Below are 17,797 nucleotides of genomic sequence, written 5' to 3'. Positions count from 1 at the left end.
CTCATGGAAAGACGAGCTGGCCTCAGTCTTATGGTCAAACAGGACCTTCCCACAGTCATCTACCGGCGAAACACCCTTCCGACTCACATACGGGGTCGACGCAGTCATCCCAGTTGAAATAGGAGAACCAAGCCCAAGATTGCTCCTTGGGAGAGGAGACGAGGCAGTCGAGAAAGATCTGGTCGACGAAACAAGACAAATGGCACACTTGACGGAGACAGCAATCAAACAAAGGATAGCCCTGAGATACAACGGCAAAGTGCTAAAAAGAAACCTTGGGGAAGGCGACCTAGTCTTGCGACGTAACGAAATAGGACCACCAACCCTAGGAAAAGACAAGCTGGCTGCAAATTGGGAAGGACCTTACAGGGTAAGAGAAGTCCTCGGCAAGGGGGCATACAAGCTAGAAAAACTAGATGGAAGCGAGGTGCCGAGGACATGGAACATGGCAAACCTAAAAAGATTCTACTCGTAGGAGGAGGCAACCTAACAGCCTGGTGACCTAGCCAAATCCACTGTCGTTTATTTTTTCCACGGTCGTTTTCTTTAAATTATGTACCACATTACCCTTTGTTTTAAAGTGCTGCATATGCATATACATATAACAAAGTTTTGTCTTTGCAAGTGTTACGCCAAAAAACGATGAATAAAAACAACGGCGAACGAGCGGTCGACCTAACGGGAACCCAGGACTGATCACCCCGGGAACCATAGGGACCCTAAACTTAAAAGCTACGCGCAACAAAACAATAAAATACCATGAAAAGCGATAAGTCAAAAGGCCACGGTGGCCCGGAGAGAGCGGAAAACAATAAAAAGGACAAAGCCACGACGGCCCGAACAGACGAGAAATTATCATAAAGACGGCCACGACGGCACAGAAAGTAAAGCGATAAAAGTAAAGCCACGACGGCACGAACAGGCGAGCAATTATCATAAAGACGGCCACGACGGCACAGAAAGTAAAGCGATAAAAGTAAAGCCACGACGGTACGAGCAGGCGAAAATTACCATAAAAACAGCCTAATTAAAAAGCATTAAGTGTTCATTACAACCAAAAGGCGCCTTCAAAGGCCCAAAAAGCAAAACAAAATTACAGAAGCAAAAAGAGGAAAAGAGGGACCCATCTCAAGGCTTGAGGTAAACAATCTTCCCACCCTCCACTGTCTTGAAGGCGCTCACCTGAGAAAGGTCGAGGTCGGGAGCCAACACGGAAACTTGAAGCTTGATCCCTTCCTCAGTCAGCTTCACGGCCTCTCGAGAACCATTAGCAATATCCTTGTTCTTCTTCTTCAGGGCGACCGCTTCCTGCCGGACAGCCTTCTCCGAGCTCTCCACTAGCTTGAGCTTTTCCTCTAAGACCTTGATCTTCTCCTCGGCAGCAGCAGCCGTACCACGAGCAGTATTCAGATCTTTCATCAAAGCGGCATCCCGCTCCAACAACCTATTGATCTCTTCAGCATCCACCTTAGCCTTCTCCTCTTGCTTAGACAGCTTTGCCCTCAGGGACTCCTCCCAGGACCTTGAATCAGTCAGATCCTTCTGGGTGTTCCGAAGCTTCACCTCCATAGAGTGAAAGTTCTCCAAGACGGGTTCTACGTTTTTGGCGATAGCGGCAGCACGGAGAAGGCTACGATAGATCCACCTCGCTTGACCCGAGAGATCGGCATCCTGAAAGAACTCCTCAGTACCAGGGAGCAGCTGGGATTCGATAAAGCCCCCAGTGTCAAAATTATTCTCCATAACGCAGAGGGACTTCCCCGAATCCCACTTCCTCTTCTTCGGGTTCCCAACAACACACAGGTCGTCATCATCAGACCCCACACCATCTTCCCTAAAAGGAATCTCCTCCTCAACAGAAGGATTCTCAGGAGCATTCCCGACAGGGACCTCGACCGATTCCGCTTGGTTGGCCTCGACAACTTGGCCACCAGCCTCAACAGTGACCTCCTGCTCTTCGCTTGCTGAAGGAGTCGCCAAAGAGTCCTCATCACCCTCATCATCATTGATGAGATTCATCAACTGAGCTAGGGTAGTCCTCCCGCCAGCCATCGAAACTACAAGCAAAAATAAAGCGTGAGCAATAGGGAAGTAAAAAGCAACAAATACGAGGAAAAAAGCTGAAGAGCTCACCAACATGTGAACGACCGGTCTCCCGGTCCCCCATAATCAGATGAGAATTAAGATTTTTCTCACCAAAAATGGCCAACAAAATGCCAGCAATGTTACGCTCTTCCGAGCTCAACCAATCATAAGGAACTTTAATCAAACAATCCGACCCCGCCCCAAAACTTCAGTAGGTCGGGATCTGCCTTTCCCCCTCCGCCGTAAGCCACTTGCTGATGGCCCTCAATCGGTTTGAACTTGAAAAAGGTACGTTTGAAATCATGAAAGGAATCCTTGAAGAGCCCGAAGATCCTCCGACCTTGTTGGGCCCGGAAAGACATATAACATTTTTTGGTTTTTCCTTCCCGAGAAGGGTTGGTAAGAAGGAAGAGATAAAGGAAGACATTCATAGAGACCGGGATCTCCAGATACTCGCAAACCATTTCAAAACAGCGAATCACGGCCCAGCTATTCAGGTGAAGCTACGAAGGAGCGAGTCACAACGATTCACCAAACCCATGACAAAGGGAGAGAAGGGCAAGCGAACCCCCAAGGTGGTAAACATAGGCTTGTAAACCCACAACCAATCAACCACCCGCGGGGATGCCAAATTCTTTTGGCAAACACGTTCCCGGTCGGCAGGAACGTAGGCCTGGTAGTGCGCCTCCTCGGGACCACCACCACACAAAAGCCCAGCTTGCTGAAGCTCTTGAAGGCTCTCCCGAGTAACTGTGGATGGGGTATCCCTCACGTCGGAAGTAACCCACGCGTAATGATCCACAAAGTCGGCTAGCGGACGCTGAGCCTAGTTCGAGGGCACGGGTTGATCAGCCATACCTACAGCGGGGGCACCACCTAGTCAGAATGAGAGGTCGGGAACCCCAGGAAACAGTAAAAAACAAAAAATCCCCATACTACCAACTCTAACCCAGAAATCCAAGTAAAATCCAAAGAAAAACCCAATAGCGCCCCTCTAAAGAAGGAAAAAGCTGCAGGGACGAAACAAAAACCCAGAAAAATGCATAAAGAAGAACATGCAGAAACCAAAAAGATAAAAACAAAGGGAAAAGCAACATACCAGTAAACAAAGAAGGTATTCAAAGAAAAGAGGAAGCACCGGAAGCAGGAAGAAAGTTAATGCGCCAAGAACAGAACCAAAAGCAGAAAAAGCACGAGAGAGTAAAGATGCAGAAGAAGAATAGGATGAGGATGTGAAAAAGGGGTTACAAAATAAATGGGGTAAAAATATAACCGTCGAGGAAGAGCGCCAAAAAGCTAGGGGCATAATCGCTATTTCACACGAATTTCGAACATTTGAAATGATGGGCATTTAATGACCAGCGCAGAAGCCAAGGAGGCAACACTGGAAACGAGAAGACCACGCGTGAGAAGCACGAAACGCCACCAAAGAGCTCCTGAGGAAATAGACACGACTCGACCCGGCGAATAGAATAAACGCGCCTGGCCATGAGTCCAAAGCCTCAAAGCAAGCATGTTGGGGGCACTGATACGGACCATCAAGGGTCCAACCCAACTCGCTGTCGGGTCGGGGCACCACCCCCGATCCAGGCCCAAACCTTCCCTCACAAACCGGAAGAACCTGACGGGTTGGTCTCGAACACCCGACCCACGTCATGCCCGGCTCACCCTGGTGCGACCCATGCTACCAGACGGGTCGGTCCCCTCGGAACAACACCCAAAGCCCCGACCCAAAGGTCCGGTCCGACCTAACTCTTCCACATAGACCGCGACAGCTCATAGAAGCTTCTTGGCCAATGGGCTAGGTCACTCATGGGCCTACCCAGCACCATATATAAGGGGAGAAGTCAGCTCTCCTCCCGAGGTACGTAACATTCTTACCTAATTCGGCTATTACGTTGTACGAACATTGACTTGATTGTCGGAATGTCATTGCAAGTGACTACCCCCACGCTTCGCATTATCTCTGACGTCAGCAACCCGCACTAATTTTCCCTCCACATCAGTTCAAAGGCTCACCCGCTCAACTTCTCATAATCATTTCGACCCGTCAAACACTCGAGATCATCAGATAACGAACAATACTTTTTATAATTAAAATTAACGATTAAAATTACTGAAATATTAATATACCAATACATTTTAAATTTTTCCAAGGTTCTATAATTCTGTTGCTCGTTTCCGTCGAAGATGCACATGCAAACGTGATGGAAACCTCTTCAATAAAATATATATATATATACCTAGTGGGATTGTTATTTAAGTAGACTAATTATCGACTAACCTAAATTGATTAACATAACTTAACATTAGGTAACATTAACGTTAATGGTACCAAACAATCCAAAAAGATAGTAATAAAATTTCCAAAAATAAAAGGGGGTTGGGAGAAGAGAAAACGCAATTGGATGAGGCAAAGTCCCTTCGGTTGTGCCACGTATATGTAATAATAGTGTGGGCTCCACCATCCATCGTTTGGGTCCCACTATACTATCAACAGCTGACACGTGTAGGATCTAACTTGTTCGAGGAAAACAGTAACACGTTCTAAAGAGTGAAGACAAAGTCAAAGTGAGTAAGTGAGTGAGTGAGTGAGTGAGTGAGTGAAATTAAACATTTTAACACTGTATACATAGTCAAGGATACATGTCTTTTTGATAAATCTTATCCTATCCACTATAACAGATTTTCTTTATTTTTCATTTCTGTAGATTTTGTTTTCTTCTAAAAATAAAAGGGATCATTTGGCGATTTTTTTTACATATTAGTATAATCTTAGTATAATACTTAATTATTAAATTTTATGATATTTTTTAAAATTGTGAAAACAATATAATACATCTCTTGTATTAACAATATATTTTTTTGTATTGTCAATACAAGAAATATATTGTATTATTCCCAAAATTTTAAAAAATACTATAAAATCCAATAATTAAGTACATCAAAATTTTTTTAATATACAAAAAAATTAACCATCATTTGAAGAGAAGACATGTCTTTTTAACTAAAAAGAATTAACCCTACTCTAGGCTAAAAGAAACAATTTTAATAAAAGATATAAATTCTTACTTTTTTTTAATGCATTATTGAGAAAAACAAAATTCTCTACTTCTATAATATATATCAACAATATTTTTAAAAAGCTCATTAGGAAAATCCTAAACTAAATTTCAGCATATTTTTGGACAATCATCTCAACAAATAGTTATACAACATTAAAAACACTATAAATAATTATATCTTTATAAAAAATTAATAATTGTCTCAACTTATTTGTGGTTGGCTATTTATAAATTACATATTTGCTTGTAAAAATAGATAATAATTTCTCTATAACTCAATAAGTATTAGTTTTTAGTAAATTGTAGTTTTTAATTATTTTTTTTAAGAAATGACATAATATTGTATTATTTAAATTTATTTTCATAAATCCCAAATTATAATTGTAAAATTATCCAGCTATTTTTTTAAATTCAGATATTATTTTTTTATAGTATTTCTCAACTCAATATGCAAAATATTAATTTGAACAGAATCTGAGATTAATTTAAAAATTTATCGCTGATCAATAAATTATCATATATATATAATGAGATTCGAATTTTTAATACTTATAAATAGACTAATTAACTAAATTTAAAATTAGACATTACCATTATATTTAAATTAGTAGAATTCATATACAATTAATTTCACATGAAATTAACAATTAAAAATTATTAAATAATTTAATAAATTTAATTAAATTATTATCTAATAACTAATTAAACTTACGTGAAAAGAACTGTAGTAAATTTTCAACCGTTAAATTTGGTAATTGGTAGCCAAAAGAAAAAGGATGAAATCTATTAACATCATTGTCATAAGTGAGAAGAATCTTTGGTTTAGTTGTGCTTTCTGTTCTTTGAAAAAGCATTGTATATATTTTCATCAATCACCTCTTCGTCAGAACCAGATACTGCAAACTGCCACAAACTACGCACATTCCCCACTTCTTCTTCTTCTTCTTCTTCTTCTTCAATTTGCTTTCCTTGAATTCATATCATCTCTAAGATTATTTGAACAATGTTCGCCGTGAAGAAGCTGGTTGAAAAAGCCTCCATAAAGAAGGTCAGATCGATCATTATTCATTTCAATTCCATTCTCAATTCTTTCTCCCTCTTCTTCATTATTCATTCCTCAACTTCCTAGCTATACCTAAAATTACACTTCAATCTACTTCTTATTCCTAGCATAGATTAATTCCCCTTTAATTTCCTTCATCTGATTCTCAACTTAGATATTCGAGCTTCGATTATATATTATTTTACATGTAATCTGGATCTACCTTCAACCTTTTTTTAATAGAAAAATGAAATATATTAATGACATTCTCAAAAAAAGAACGTATAGGTAAATAATTTTTAACCGACTAATTTTAATAACTGTAAATAATAATTATTAATTTTATATTTTTTAAAAAATAAAATTTAAATTAGTGACAACTAATTAATACAGAATTAATTTAAAAATATTTATTGATTTGTTGTTGATTAGACTTTTGTTCGTTATCTAATAGGATTGTATTTTATTTTGTTTTTAAGAAAAATTAATTTTGGTGTGAAATATGTCTCCTTAGTGTAGTTAGTAGTCTTCACAATATATTAGAATTTGAGCAGGTTGGATCATTTTATATGCTTTAATATTACGCTACTACACACAAAAAAAAAGAAATTTTAATATTATCTTGTATATGCTTTTATAGGTAACTTTCAAAAGTAATACTGTATGACGAAAACACTTTTAATTATAATGTAGTGTATATGATTAGATAATTGTTTAAAATATTTTAATTTATTATAATATCAAATTAATTTTTGAATTTCATTTCTCTAATATTTGATTAATTTAATAAAACAAATTTCATTTTCCGGACATTTTGTATTCTGTTTGAAGAACCGAATATAAATAGGAATTGGTTTAGAAAAATTCTTTTTAGTACATATACAAAAAAGTCATATTAACTGTTTAATGCTGAATTGTTGACCAAATAGTGAAGATTGGAAAAAGATACGGTGTTATCCAACTTTGAGAACAGTGGTCGGTGGTATTTTTAATTAGAAGGTCTTTTGTGTGGACCCATTTTTCTTGCATTAATGTTTCTAATTCTATGAAACGTACTCACTTACTCTCCCCACCAGAATCCAAGGCCCTGGGATTCAGGGAACTAAACAAGTGTCCCAACAAGCAATGGAATTGGACTAAGATTTTAGTTTCATTTTTGTGGATTCAAAAATTTGGAGTCCCATATTCGCATATTCAATTAATCTATTTTGTGTCTATGACTATGAGATAGTGTTTGATGGTTAGAGATTGGAATTAAATTTGAATCATGAGCTTAAAATTTCAGTCTCTCCTGTGCTTAGAAAGTGGAGATTTAGTAAGGAGATTGAAATTTTAATAATATTTTTTTAAAAAAATATTTTTATTTAATTTTTTAAATTTTAAATTTATCTCTTAATTTTTATATTTATCTTAAATTAAACATCATATCAAAACATAATTTAATCTAATATATTTTATACCAAATACAATACAGAAAATCTCAATCTCTTAGGTCTCCGATTTCCTTCCAAATGCAGCCTGATAGAACAAGTGTTTTGCTACTTTAATCAGAGACTTTAGTACAGTTGGTAGCTAGTTGAACTTCTTTAGTTATTTTACTGAAGAGTTTGATAGCTTCGAAAATTTATTATTAAAAGTTATGTAACATATTGTCATAATTATACTGAACTATAATGGTTGTTTTCTGCTAAATAAAAAATTCACTTGATATTTGGTAAAAATGTGGTGAATAGTGGTGATTGTGATGGTAATATAGAAGTTGAAGTTCTTCACACAAGTGTTGGAAAATAGTATTGATAATTTGATAGGGAATAGTTCTACAATCTAACGATGATAGTTGCATAGTTCTTTACATGAATCTACTACTAAAGATCGTTGGCACAGTTAGTAAAGAACAAAGTTAGATTTCACAAGAATCTGAGTCCAATTCTTAGTACTAACATATAGAATCTTTACTATCTATACCAACTATCTTTAGCTTACTTCAAACTTCAAACAAATACAGACTTAACATTGCATTGCATTCATGGTTGCAGCCAGGAGGAAATTCCTCAGATGGATTAAAAGCAAGTGATGTGGATCCAAGGTTGTTATTTCATAATGGGGTGCCATCTGGTGCTGCAAACTTTGCTTTTGACAATACTCACATGATACTGGCCATTTCAACAAAGTAATTTCATTCATTCCCCTTGGCCCTAGCCTAATTCTAAGTCTTTTCAATAGTTTTGTCAACGAGTCTTTTGAGTGTATTTGAAGAATTTTTGTTCTTTCACGAGTAACTTTGTCGTCTTTCGTGGATAATTCTTTTTACTTAACTGGTTTTGTGTTGTTGTACTCTTTCCTATGTGAAATCTATCATGGAAATGGAATATTTGAACATGTTAAGTGTTATTAAATGAGATCCTTTTTTTGTCCTCATAAGCTTCAAGTCGAAACTGATTGTGTTGAGATTTATTTCCAAAAAGGGATGGTCGGATTAAACTATATGGTAAAGGTAATTCCCAAGGCCTACTTGAATCTAGTGAGCCATTGCCTAGCAAGTTCTTACAGGTGATGGCCCTTACTTTTCATGATCAAATTTCCCTATATATAAGTTATATACACATATAAGTATGCATTGTATTGTAACACTCACATTGACATTCACATTTGATATAATGCAGTTCATCCAGAACCAAGGCATTCTTATAAATGTTACTTCCAATAATCATATTGAGGCAAGTTAACTTTCTCTTGCATTTATAACAATTTGTCTAGCTGCCTCTGCATTGCATTGTTGAGAATAATTTCTATGAATTGACAGTGCGAAACAGTTTTACAGGTCAACTAATAGATAGCAAATAATCGTAGATAGTTATAATTGGTGGTCATGTATCTTGACTTGACACTTCCTTAAAATTTCTATTGGTTGACAATGTAAAATTCCTTTGCACTGATATTACATTACATTACAATATCGAAAGCAAAAAATTAATGTGCTAGTAAGTTAATTGATTCTTCTAAGAAATATCATATTTAGGTTTGGGACATAGACAAGAAACTTTTGTCAGATGCTTACATTGTGAAGGAAGAAATCACTTCCTTTGCAGTCATACAACATAGCCTATATATGTAAGTAATAATATGCACAATTCATGCTAAACTATCAAAAATTAATTTTTGAGGGAGGTCCAAAATTTATCATATGCATTTTTCCATTGGCAGGTACATTGGATATTCTAATGGTAATATTTCAGTGTTGAAGATTGATCAAGAACCTTGGCATATGGTTCAAATGCAGTACACAATACCCCTCTCGGCTTCTTACGGTGAGAATTTGAGATACATTAGTATCTATTTTGCTGTAGAATAGTTGATTAACATTGATTCATTAATTATTTGAGCTTAAGTTCCTTAATCACATTATTTAGGAGATTCTGAAGTGCCTGATGATACTGTTGTGACACATATTCTGCCTCAACCAGCAGCTGAAAGTAAAAGGTGAAATTACTCTCAAGATTATCTCTAGATTTTCCACAAATTTCAATTAGGTCTCTATAATTTTAAAGTTTGTAATCAAGTCTCTATAAGTTATATAGAAGTTTGTAATTGGATCCCTAGTTCTAACATTTTGTGATGAAACCTACATAGTACATACCAAATGATACATTGCCATATAAAGTTTTCACACATTATAAAGTTTTGTGATAATTCTTATGGACCTGGTTGAAAAATGTTTGTACAAAATATTGGAAATGAATTTGAAATGTTTAAGCTATAAGAACTTGATTGAAAACTTTTGTACTATTATACACTCGAGTGCATACGGAAAGACTTAATTTTGATACGATGGCAGTATAAAAATTTCAGTCAATTCAAGTTTCTGTTTTTTGTTTCAATGCAGGGTTCTGATAATCTTTAGAAATGGCCAGATAATTTTGTGGGATATTAGAGAAAGCAAAACTGTTTTCAAAACTGGTGGAAACATGTCACAACCACTCCATAGTGAAACAAAGAAAGTTTCTTCTGCATGTTGGTCATGTCCTTTTGGAAGCAAAGTTGTTGTAGGCTACAACAACGGAGAGATCTTCGTTTGGAGTATCCCTTCCCTAAACATCGGACGAGACAGTTCAGCATCAGCGCCGGATCATAATACTACACAGAACACTCCTCTTCTTAAACTTAACTTGGGATACAAGTCAGAGAAAATTCCCATAGGATCAATGAAATGGATTTATGCTGAAGGGAAGGCTAGTAGATTATATGTCATGGGAGATTGTGATGATGCATCTTCTTTAAACTCATTGCAGGTATTCGCATGTTTTTGCTGAAAATATTATCAGAATTGCTTGTTTGTATCGGATTTGTGTGATACCGGATTCTTCAAAATACTTTCAGATGCTTCTAGGTTTATTTCTTTAATTTTCATACTAACTTTTCAGAATTTCTATCCTAGATAAGTAAAAGTTCTATAGTAATTAACCTAGATAGAAATTCTTGAGATCATGGTTGAAACTTTCTATGATGCAGGTAGTGTTATTGAATGAGAACATAGAATCTCGCACGATTAAGTTGGGCCTTCATTTGTCTGAAAGTTGTGTTGCCATGGAGCTCATATCAGCAACTTCAAATGAACAAAGCAAGCACAGACAAGAATCTTTGATTCTGATTGGGAAATCAGGCCATATATATCAATATGATGATGGCTTGATTGAAAGATATCTGATACAAAGCCAATCCAAGTCCTCACCCTCACTTCCAAAGGAAGTGACTGTGAAATTACCATTTGCAGATTCAAGCATCACAACTTCAAAATTCATATCCAACACTACCGATGTATTAAACATTGAAGAGGAGGTAATAAATTAATAGGAGTTATGAATTTGGATTGTTTTTCACTCGACATAAGAAGCACGGACACTCCATTAAGCTGCATAGTCTGCAAGAAATACTTGCATACTTATGAAGCACATTTAATGAGTGCTCCTGAAATTTAATCCATATATTCATTCTTTCTTGAAATTTACATCTTCTATACTAATGTACTTGTTTGTGATTTTCTTTTCTATGGTGACATAGTATTATAGAGAGCTGATAAAAAATTATCCACCACTTATTACGGTCGAAACTAATCAAAAGGACGGGTCTACACTGATGAGTTCCGCAAAGTTTACTGGATTCTCAAAAGTTCAAAATCTGTACATAACTGGACACAGCAATGGTGCTCTAAACTTCTGGGATGCTTCATGTCCCCTTTTCATCCCAATTCTGCAGTTAAAGCAACAGGTAATATTTTTTCGTGGTTAAATTATCCTAGACATCCCAATAGTTTCAATTAATTTTCAATTGGATCTTTATAGTTAGTTTAAAAGTTTGTAATCAAGTCCCCTTTTCCATATTCATGATTTAGAACTTAATAGTTAGCATAATTTCAGTCATAAGTTCTTTTCTTAATCTTTTTCCTTGATCTTAATGCAGAGTGAAAATGATTTTTCTTTAAGTGGCATACCCTTGACAGCATTATTTTTTGATAGCACATATCCTCTTCTTGTTTCTGGTGATCAGAGCGGAACGGTTAGATTTCTTCGATGATACATTGTGATCATTTTCTTAAATTTTCATCCTTTCCTAGTTATAATATGTTTTCCATAAACATGATTAACAGGTTCGCTTATTTAGATTCAAACCTGAACCATATACTACCAACAGCTTCATGTCTCTTACTGGTATGACATAGAATATAGAATTTTCTTTGTTATCAGAAAGCTAAAACTCTTAAATATTTTAATTAACAGCAACTTTCATTTCGATTCCTCTTTGTGCAGGCGGTTCAAAGAAAGGAACTGATCATATAATCCAGAGTGTAAAAGTTCTGAAGACTAATGGTGCTGTGCTTTCTATGAACATAAATCACAGTTCAACACATCTTGCAGTTGGTTCTGATCAAGGACATGTGAGATTATACTTTATACCTTTTTATTTCAATCTTGAAAATGTGTTTTTCGCTCATTGTCCAAAAGTATCCTTAGATATGAATTTGAGGTCAGATACCTGAGTTGTAAGAAAATATGTGAGTTTTGCATTTATATTAACCCTTATCATTTGTTTGGATTTTTAGTTCCTTAACTATTGTTTGTTACAGGTTTCAGTTTTTAGCATGGATGGACCAACATTGCTGTATCAGAAAAACATTGCTAGCGAAATATCCGCCGGCATTGTCGATCTACACTTCCTAACATGCAGTCTGCAGGGTTTTGCGAAGAACATTCTAGTGGTCGGAACAAAGGACTCATCTATTCTTGCACTTGATAGTGAAACTGGAAACACACTTGGCAATGGAAGTGTTCATCCAAAGAAGCCCTCTAGAGCTCTATTTATGCAGGTGTTGGGTAAGCCTATACAAAAGATAACATAATGATCAAATTTATCAAGAACTCAATGCAGATGCTTATTCTGTTTAGGATCAATATAGTTTAATAATATTGTTGAATGCTGATATTTATGAAGCAAACTATCAGAAAGATAGAGGTGATTATTAATATCATTGTACACAGATGGACAGGGTAACAGTGAGGATGCAACAACAAAGCAATCACATATTCTGCTTTGTTCTGAGAAGGCTTTGTATGTCTATTCATTAGTTCATGCTGTTCAGGTAATTTAATTTAATGCATGATGCCATAATAACAATCCAGAATCATGTCTAACAAGAAAATTATTTGTTAGCCAATGCTTGCAACAATGCTTTTCTTGCATTACAGGGAACAAAAAAGGTGCTCTATAAGAAGAAGTTTCATTCTTCTTCATGTTGCTGGGCATCAACATTTCACAGCAATAATGATATTGGCCTTACGCTCCTTTTCACCAATGGAAAAGTAGAATTAAGGTAAAGAGAAGAGTATATAACACAAATTATGACTTAAATTATTCATAATTTCTGGCTTGCACGTCAAGTATTTCGCCTTTTTAGCGAAATGTTTTATAACTAGACACACACTTCAAATATTTAGGTCTTTGCCGGAATTATCCTTGATTGTGGAGACTTCTATTAGAGGTTTCAACTATTCACCTCCAAAACTTGGATCATTTTCTGACATCCAGATGTGTTGTTCATCAAGAGGAGATCTTGTTTTGGTATGGCCATATTTTTTTACTTGTAAAAGCTTATACATTTGTTTGATTCAAGTAATTGACCCAAATTCCATTTTTACAGGTTAGTGGTGATCAAGAAATTCTTGTGTTCTCAGCATTGGTCCAAAGAAAAATTTTCAGGTAATTTCTTAATAAACCACAAAAATACTACCATATACGAGGATAAGACTGTGCTTAGAAGTTAGAAGTTACAAGATACAAGTCGGCTTTAATATTGTTAGAGTATAATGAGGATCAATTAGATCAATTAGCATTCGCATCGAATCGTCTTCATATCATAAAGTTGGACCAATAACTCACCAGTAACCTAGTAATTTGAGGTTTTTGGTATATTGATAACCATGGCATTAACCGTAAAGAGGATTGAGCACTTGACCAACAAAAAGAACAGTTCCAGTAAATTGTTCTCTGATCAGAAACAAGAATGGATGGTCTGCAATAAAGTCAAAAGGAGGAGGAGGCTTCTCCCTTGTTCTTCTTCCTCTTCCTGCAGTGGTAGGTATTTGCAACCTTCCAGCTGCAACAGCTTTGGTCCCTTCTTCGTTCACTTCAATGATGCATTTCTGGATAATGTCGGAAATATACGCAGCTCTCTCCTCACCATTTCAGTCAAAGCTCCTTCCATGAATGGTAACACCAAACCCATCTTCTTTAACATTGGAGAAGCCTCAACCATAAAAGATAGCCTAAATCTTGGGATCTTTAACACACCTAAGTTTTTATAACCGTTCGGGAGCATGTTTTCAAGAGATTCAGATTCAGTACATACCTTTTCGACCAAAGCCGGCAAGCCGTTGATTTCATCAGGAAGAAAAATGTGCATGGCGTACATCCTTTTGGGGCCATTTTCGTTGGCTTCCTTGTAATTAAGACTGAGGACCTTGAAATCTTGATAATGATGAGCAATGGCGTAATGGTTGTGACTTCCATCCATGAAGGGAACCTTCACTGAGCCACCACCATCCAAGAGATGAAAGTCACCATCCTGTGTATCTTTTTCTCTGAAGGTGCCACTATCTCTCCATAATCCTTTGAAGTAGAGTGTGTTAGCCATGATCACGTCCTTCAATTCGATTTGCAAGTGATTTCGAGAGTAATAAGTGATTTGCAAGCCTAAATTCAGGAGTGATCACCTGAGCGGCCGTCGCTTTCTCACCGTCATTGGAGGTGGTGGTGGTGGCGGCGTTGGGGGCAGAGTTGGAGAGTGTTTCCATTTTGAATCCGATACCAACAGGTATCATTTCCCCCAAAACAACTTTCTCTTACAGACCTTTCAACCAAAACTCTAGTAGTTTCTTAAAAACTCGTTTCTGATATGGAACACTGGGAATTTAAAGATATTTTTTGACACCTTATATATCCAAAAACAAAACATAAGGTATTCATATTCTAAATCTTACAAAACGGCTGGCTTTTTATGAAAAGCTTGTGATTTGGTTTTTGATGCGGCAAATAAGGGAAAACAATTTTTACTTGTTAGCACAAAAAATAAAGATGCGGATTTAATAGCACAGGTCGCAACAAGAGCTAGTTGTCATTATGTTAATAAAAAATGGCTCAGCGGCATATTAACTAAATAGTATAGTACAGAAACGAGATTTCATAAGTTCATGTCCTTGAGAACAGATAAAAAAAGGGGCAGAATCCATAGTTTACCCTATTTTGAAGAGACAGTTATAGTACTTAGAAATCTATTTGGGTGGCATTAAATACATGACTGACTTACCCGATATTTTCATAATCGTTGATCAATAAGAGGAGTATACCACTCTTAGAGAATGTATCACTTTGGAAATTCCAACAATTTGTTTAATCGATACAAATTGTGATCCGATCTCGCGAATATTTCGATTCTAGCTAATGATGATACTATAGCTTCAATTCGGTTCATTCTTAACAAATTAATATTTGCAATTTGTGAAGTTGTTCTAGCTATATACAAAATTCTTAATTAATAATAAAATGAATTATTCCATTGAGAACTTTATGGATTTATAGAATCGGTTCCTATAACTAATTTACTAAATCGCGCTGGTTGAATCAAAATAATTCCTTTCAAGTTCTATTTATTTTGAGGGCAATATGAATATTCTATTTTGTTAAAGTATAATTAGGATCAATTAGATCAATTAACATTATTTAGCATATCTGAATATTTATTATAGGATATTACGTCTTTATTATTTCGATTCTTTTAGGGCCTATAAATATGCTTCTATATTGTATCATTCCGCATAACTGGACAAACTTTTTCTCTACTGTTCTCTCTTACCTTTCTAACAAATATATGATATAAAACTAGGAGAATATTTAACTTAAAATACTAAAGAAGATAGTATGAGAAAGAAGATAGTATATATGAATATTTAACTTAAAATACTAATTTGAAGCATCCATGCATCTAAGTAATTCATTCTCACAAATTGCTTGACTTCATTCTAGGCTTTTGGATTCTGTCAGCACCATCTACAGCAAAGAAAGGATGGCATCACAAGAAGAGCTTGTCCCTAGCCAAGCCATTCATAAGGAAAAGAAAAAGGTACACACAAACTTTATTAAACTTTGCAAACTATCTGTTGGCCCAAAAGATTTACAGCAATGGATTGTGACAAACTACCCTATTGAGTTAGATTTCATATCATATTCTCCTCACTTGATCCATTCTTAGCTGATATTATCTTTGGAAGTAATGGTGCTTGCTTTGCTCTTTGGCTTCCCTAGGGAATATTCAGCTCAGTTATCAAAGATCTCACCGGTGGTAAAGAAAAGCATGCCCTGATTCCGGAAACAGAAGATTCTAAAGAGAGTATCCAGGAACTCTCAGTCATCTTTTCGAATCCAAATTTTCCTTCTGAGGCAGATAATAATGATAACCTGACTGCTGATGAAGATGATCTTGATCTAAATATAGGTATAAATACTTACATTATCTAAGGCATGAGTCTGTATTCATAGAATTTCTATATACAATCTGAAATGTTCTTAATTGTTCTTGTATAGATGACATTGACATAGATGATCATCAAGAAAAACACAGAGAACAAAACAAATTGGGATTGGGAGCTCTTAACAAGAAGAAATTGGCTGGAAAGTTTCATGCTCTAAAAGGTTAGCGGGAAAATGACTCAATTCAGTTTTACTTCTTGTGAGTCAATTATTCTCTCATGTTCTTCAGTTGATTTTGGGAGAAGTGGAAAGTTTTAGGAACTACCAAACATAAATCACTTTACATCAAAATCAATTCTAACTAGCTAAGAACTTTTGCTTTGTAAGATATAAATGAAGACGATTAAACACTGAACACTAGCTAAATTAGTTTAATTGAGCATCCAAATGCAGGTAAGTTGAAAGAGATGAAGGGAAACATTCACAAAACATCAGCAAAGGAAGATCAACAAGAAGAGCAAGCCGGAACAGTTGATCAAATTAAGAAAAAATATGGATTCTCTTCTTATTCTTGTTCCAATGTAAGTAATATATATCTTCCTGAGTATGCATCCTCTATCACTATCATGCATGGAATTTCCATTTTCATCACATAACAATCCATCTACTTATGCGAGCTTCTCAGTCATCATAGTTAGTTAATCTCAGTAAACTTATTAATCAAGTAATCGTGGTTTCGTAGGTCTAGCGACTACCATTTGAAAAAACTAACACAAACTTTTTGATCGATAATTAGACTCGGAAAATATTCGAGAACTAGAACTTTGTCACCAGAATGAGGTGACATTGTCCTTACTCCTTGGCCTTGCAACGAAAGGGTTGATCCCACCACTTGTTATTGAATCGCCGCCGTAAATTCTGACAAAGATTCTGTTATATTTTGTCTAATCATCGAGTACTTCTTGGCTAGACCACCATAGAGTAGTGAGAAAACTGTGCTTTAGCACATAATTCATACTTGAAGTTTTTAATAATCTCCTAAGATGCATTAGAAACAAAAAAAGATTCAAAAAAAATCTGATAATGCAGGAAAAAAGTGCTGCTAAACTGTCGGAAAGCAAGCTGCGTGAGAACTTGAACAAACTGCAGGTAAAATATTTTGGTTTAACACAAAAAAAATGCAGAACACAAAAAAAGAAGTATGTTCTTCATTTTTCACATTTTACTCTTATGATTTGGCAGGGCATTAATGTTAAAACTGCAGAAATGCAAGACACAGCAAAGTCATTTTCATCATTGGCAAATCAAGTGCTCCGAACAGCAGAACAAGATAGACGAAGTTCATAAAAGGCACTGAACAAGTGGATTCAGTTTACCCGGTTTTTGTTGGGAAAAAAAACTTGTATTTAAGTTTGTTTTATAGTTTTGTATATTCTCTTTAAAATTGTGAACCTTTCCTCACACATATTTCTATTAGTTTTGGGTTGTTATTCAGTGTTCAAATATTCACAAATAAATATACGTGTAAATAAGCCGAGTTGATGAGAACAGGACCAAAATGAGCATTAAGAATTTGATCTAACAATCT

At 35.7% G+C, this 17,797-nt stretch overlaps 2 protein-coding genes across 2 annotated transcripts; one reads left to right on the top strand and one right to left on the bottom strand.

Moving 5' to 3' along the window:
- The first annotated feature begins 5,960 nt into the window (after positions 1-5,960).
- On the top strand, positions 5,961-17,791 carry LOC130972018 (uncharacterized). Its single transcript, XM_057897145.1, has 24 exons — positions 5,961-6,198; positions 8,229-8,362; positions 8,658-8,742; positions 8,856-8,909; positions 9,212-9,303; positions 9,397-9,500; positions 9,603-9,672; positions 10,076-10,481; positions 10,702-11,028; positions 11,251-11,457; positions 11,650-11,745; positions 11,837-11,897; positions 11,997-12,124; positions 12,314-12,560; positions 12,726-12,826; positions 12,933-13,057; positions 13,182-13,305; positions 13,385-13,443; positions 15,766-15,862; positions 16,045-16,234; positions 16,324-16,431; positions 16,663-16,790; positions 17,299-17,358; positions 17,452-17,791. Exons 1-24 carry the CDS (start codon positions 6,154-6,156, stop codon positions 17,554-17,556), a joined length of 3,153 nt encoding a protein of 1,050 aa, XP_057753128.1. The 5' UTR covers positions 5,961-6,153; the 3' UTR covers positions 17,557-17,791.
- Positions 13,430-14,752, bottom strand: LOC130972034 (serpin-ZXA-like). Its single transcript, XM_057897146.1, has one exon. The coding sequence runs from the start codon at positions 14,375-14,377 to the stop codon at positions 13,868-13,870; it is 510 nt and encodes a 169-aa protein (XP_057753129.1). The 5' UTR covers positions 14,378-14,752; the 3' UTR covers positions 13,430-13,867.
- Positions 17,792-17,797: the final 6 nt, after the last annotated feature.

Source organism: Arachis stenosperma, chromosome 1, assembly GCF_014773155.1.
Source record: "Arachis stenosperma cultivar V10309 chromosome 1, arast.V10309.gnm1.PFL2, whole genome shotgun sequence".
In the NCBI taxonomy this organism is placed as follows: domain Eukaryota; kingdom Viridiplantae; phylum Streptophyta; class Magnoliopsida; order Fabales; family Fabaceae; genus Arachis; species Arachis stenosperma.
The sequence above is the reverse complement of the archived record's forward strand: the minus strand, read 5'-3'. Positions and strand labels throughout refer to the sequence as shown.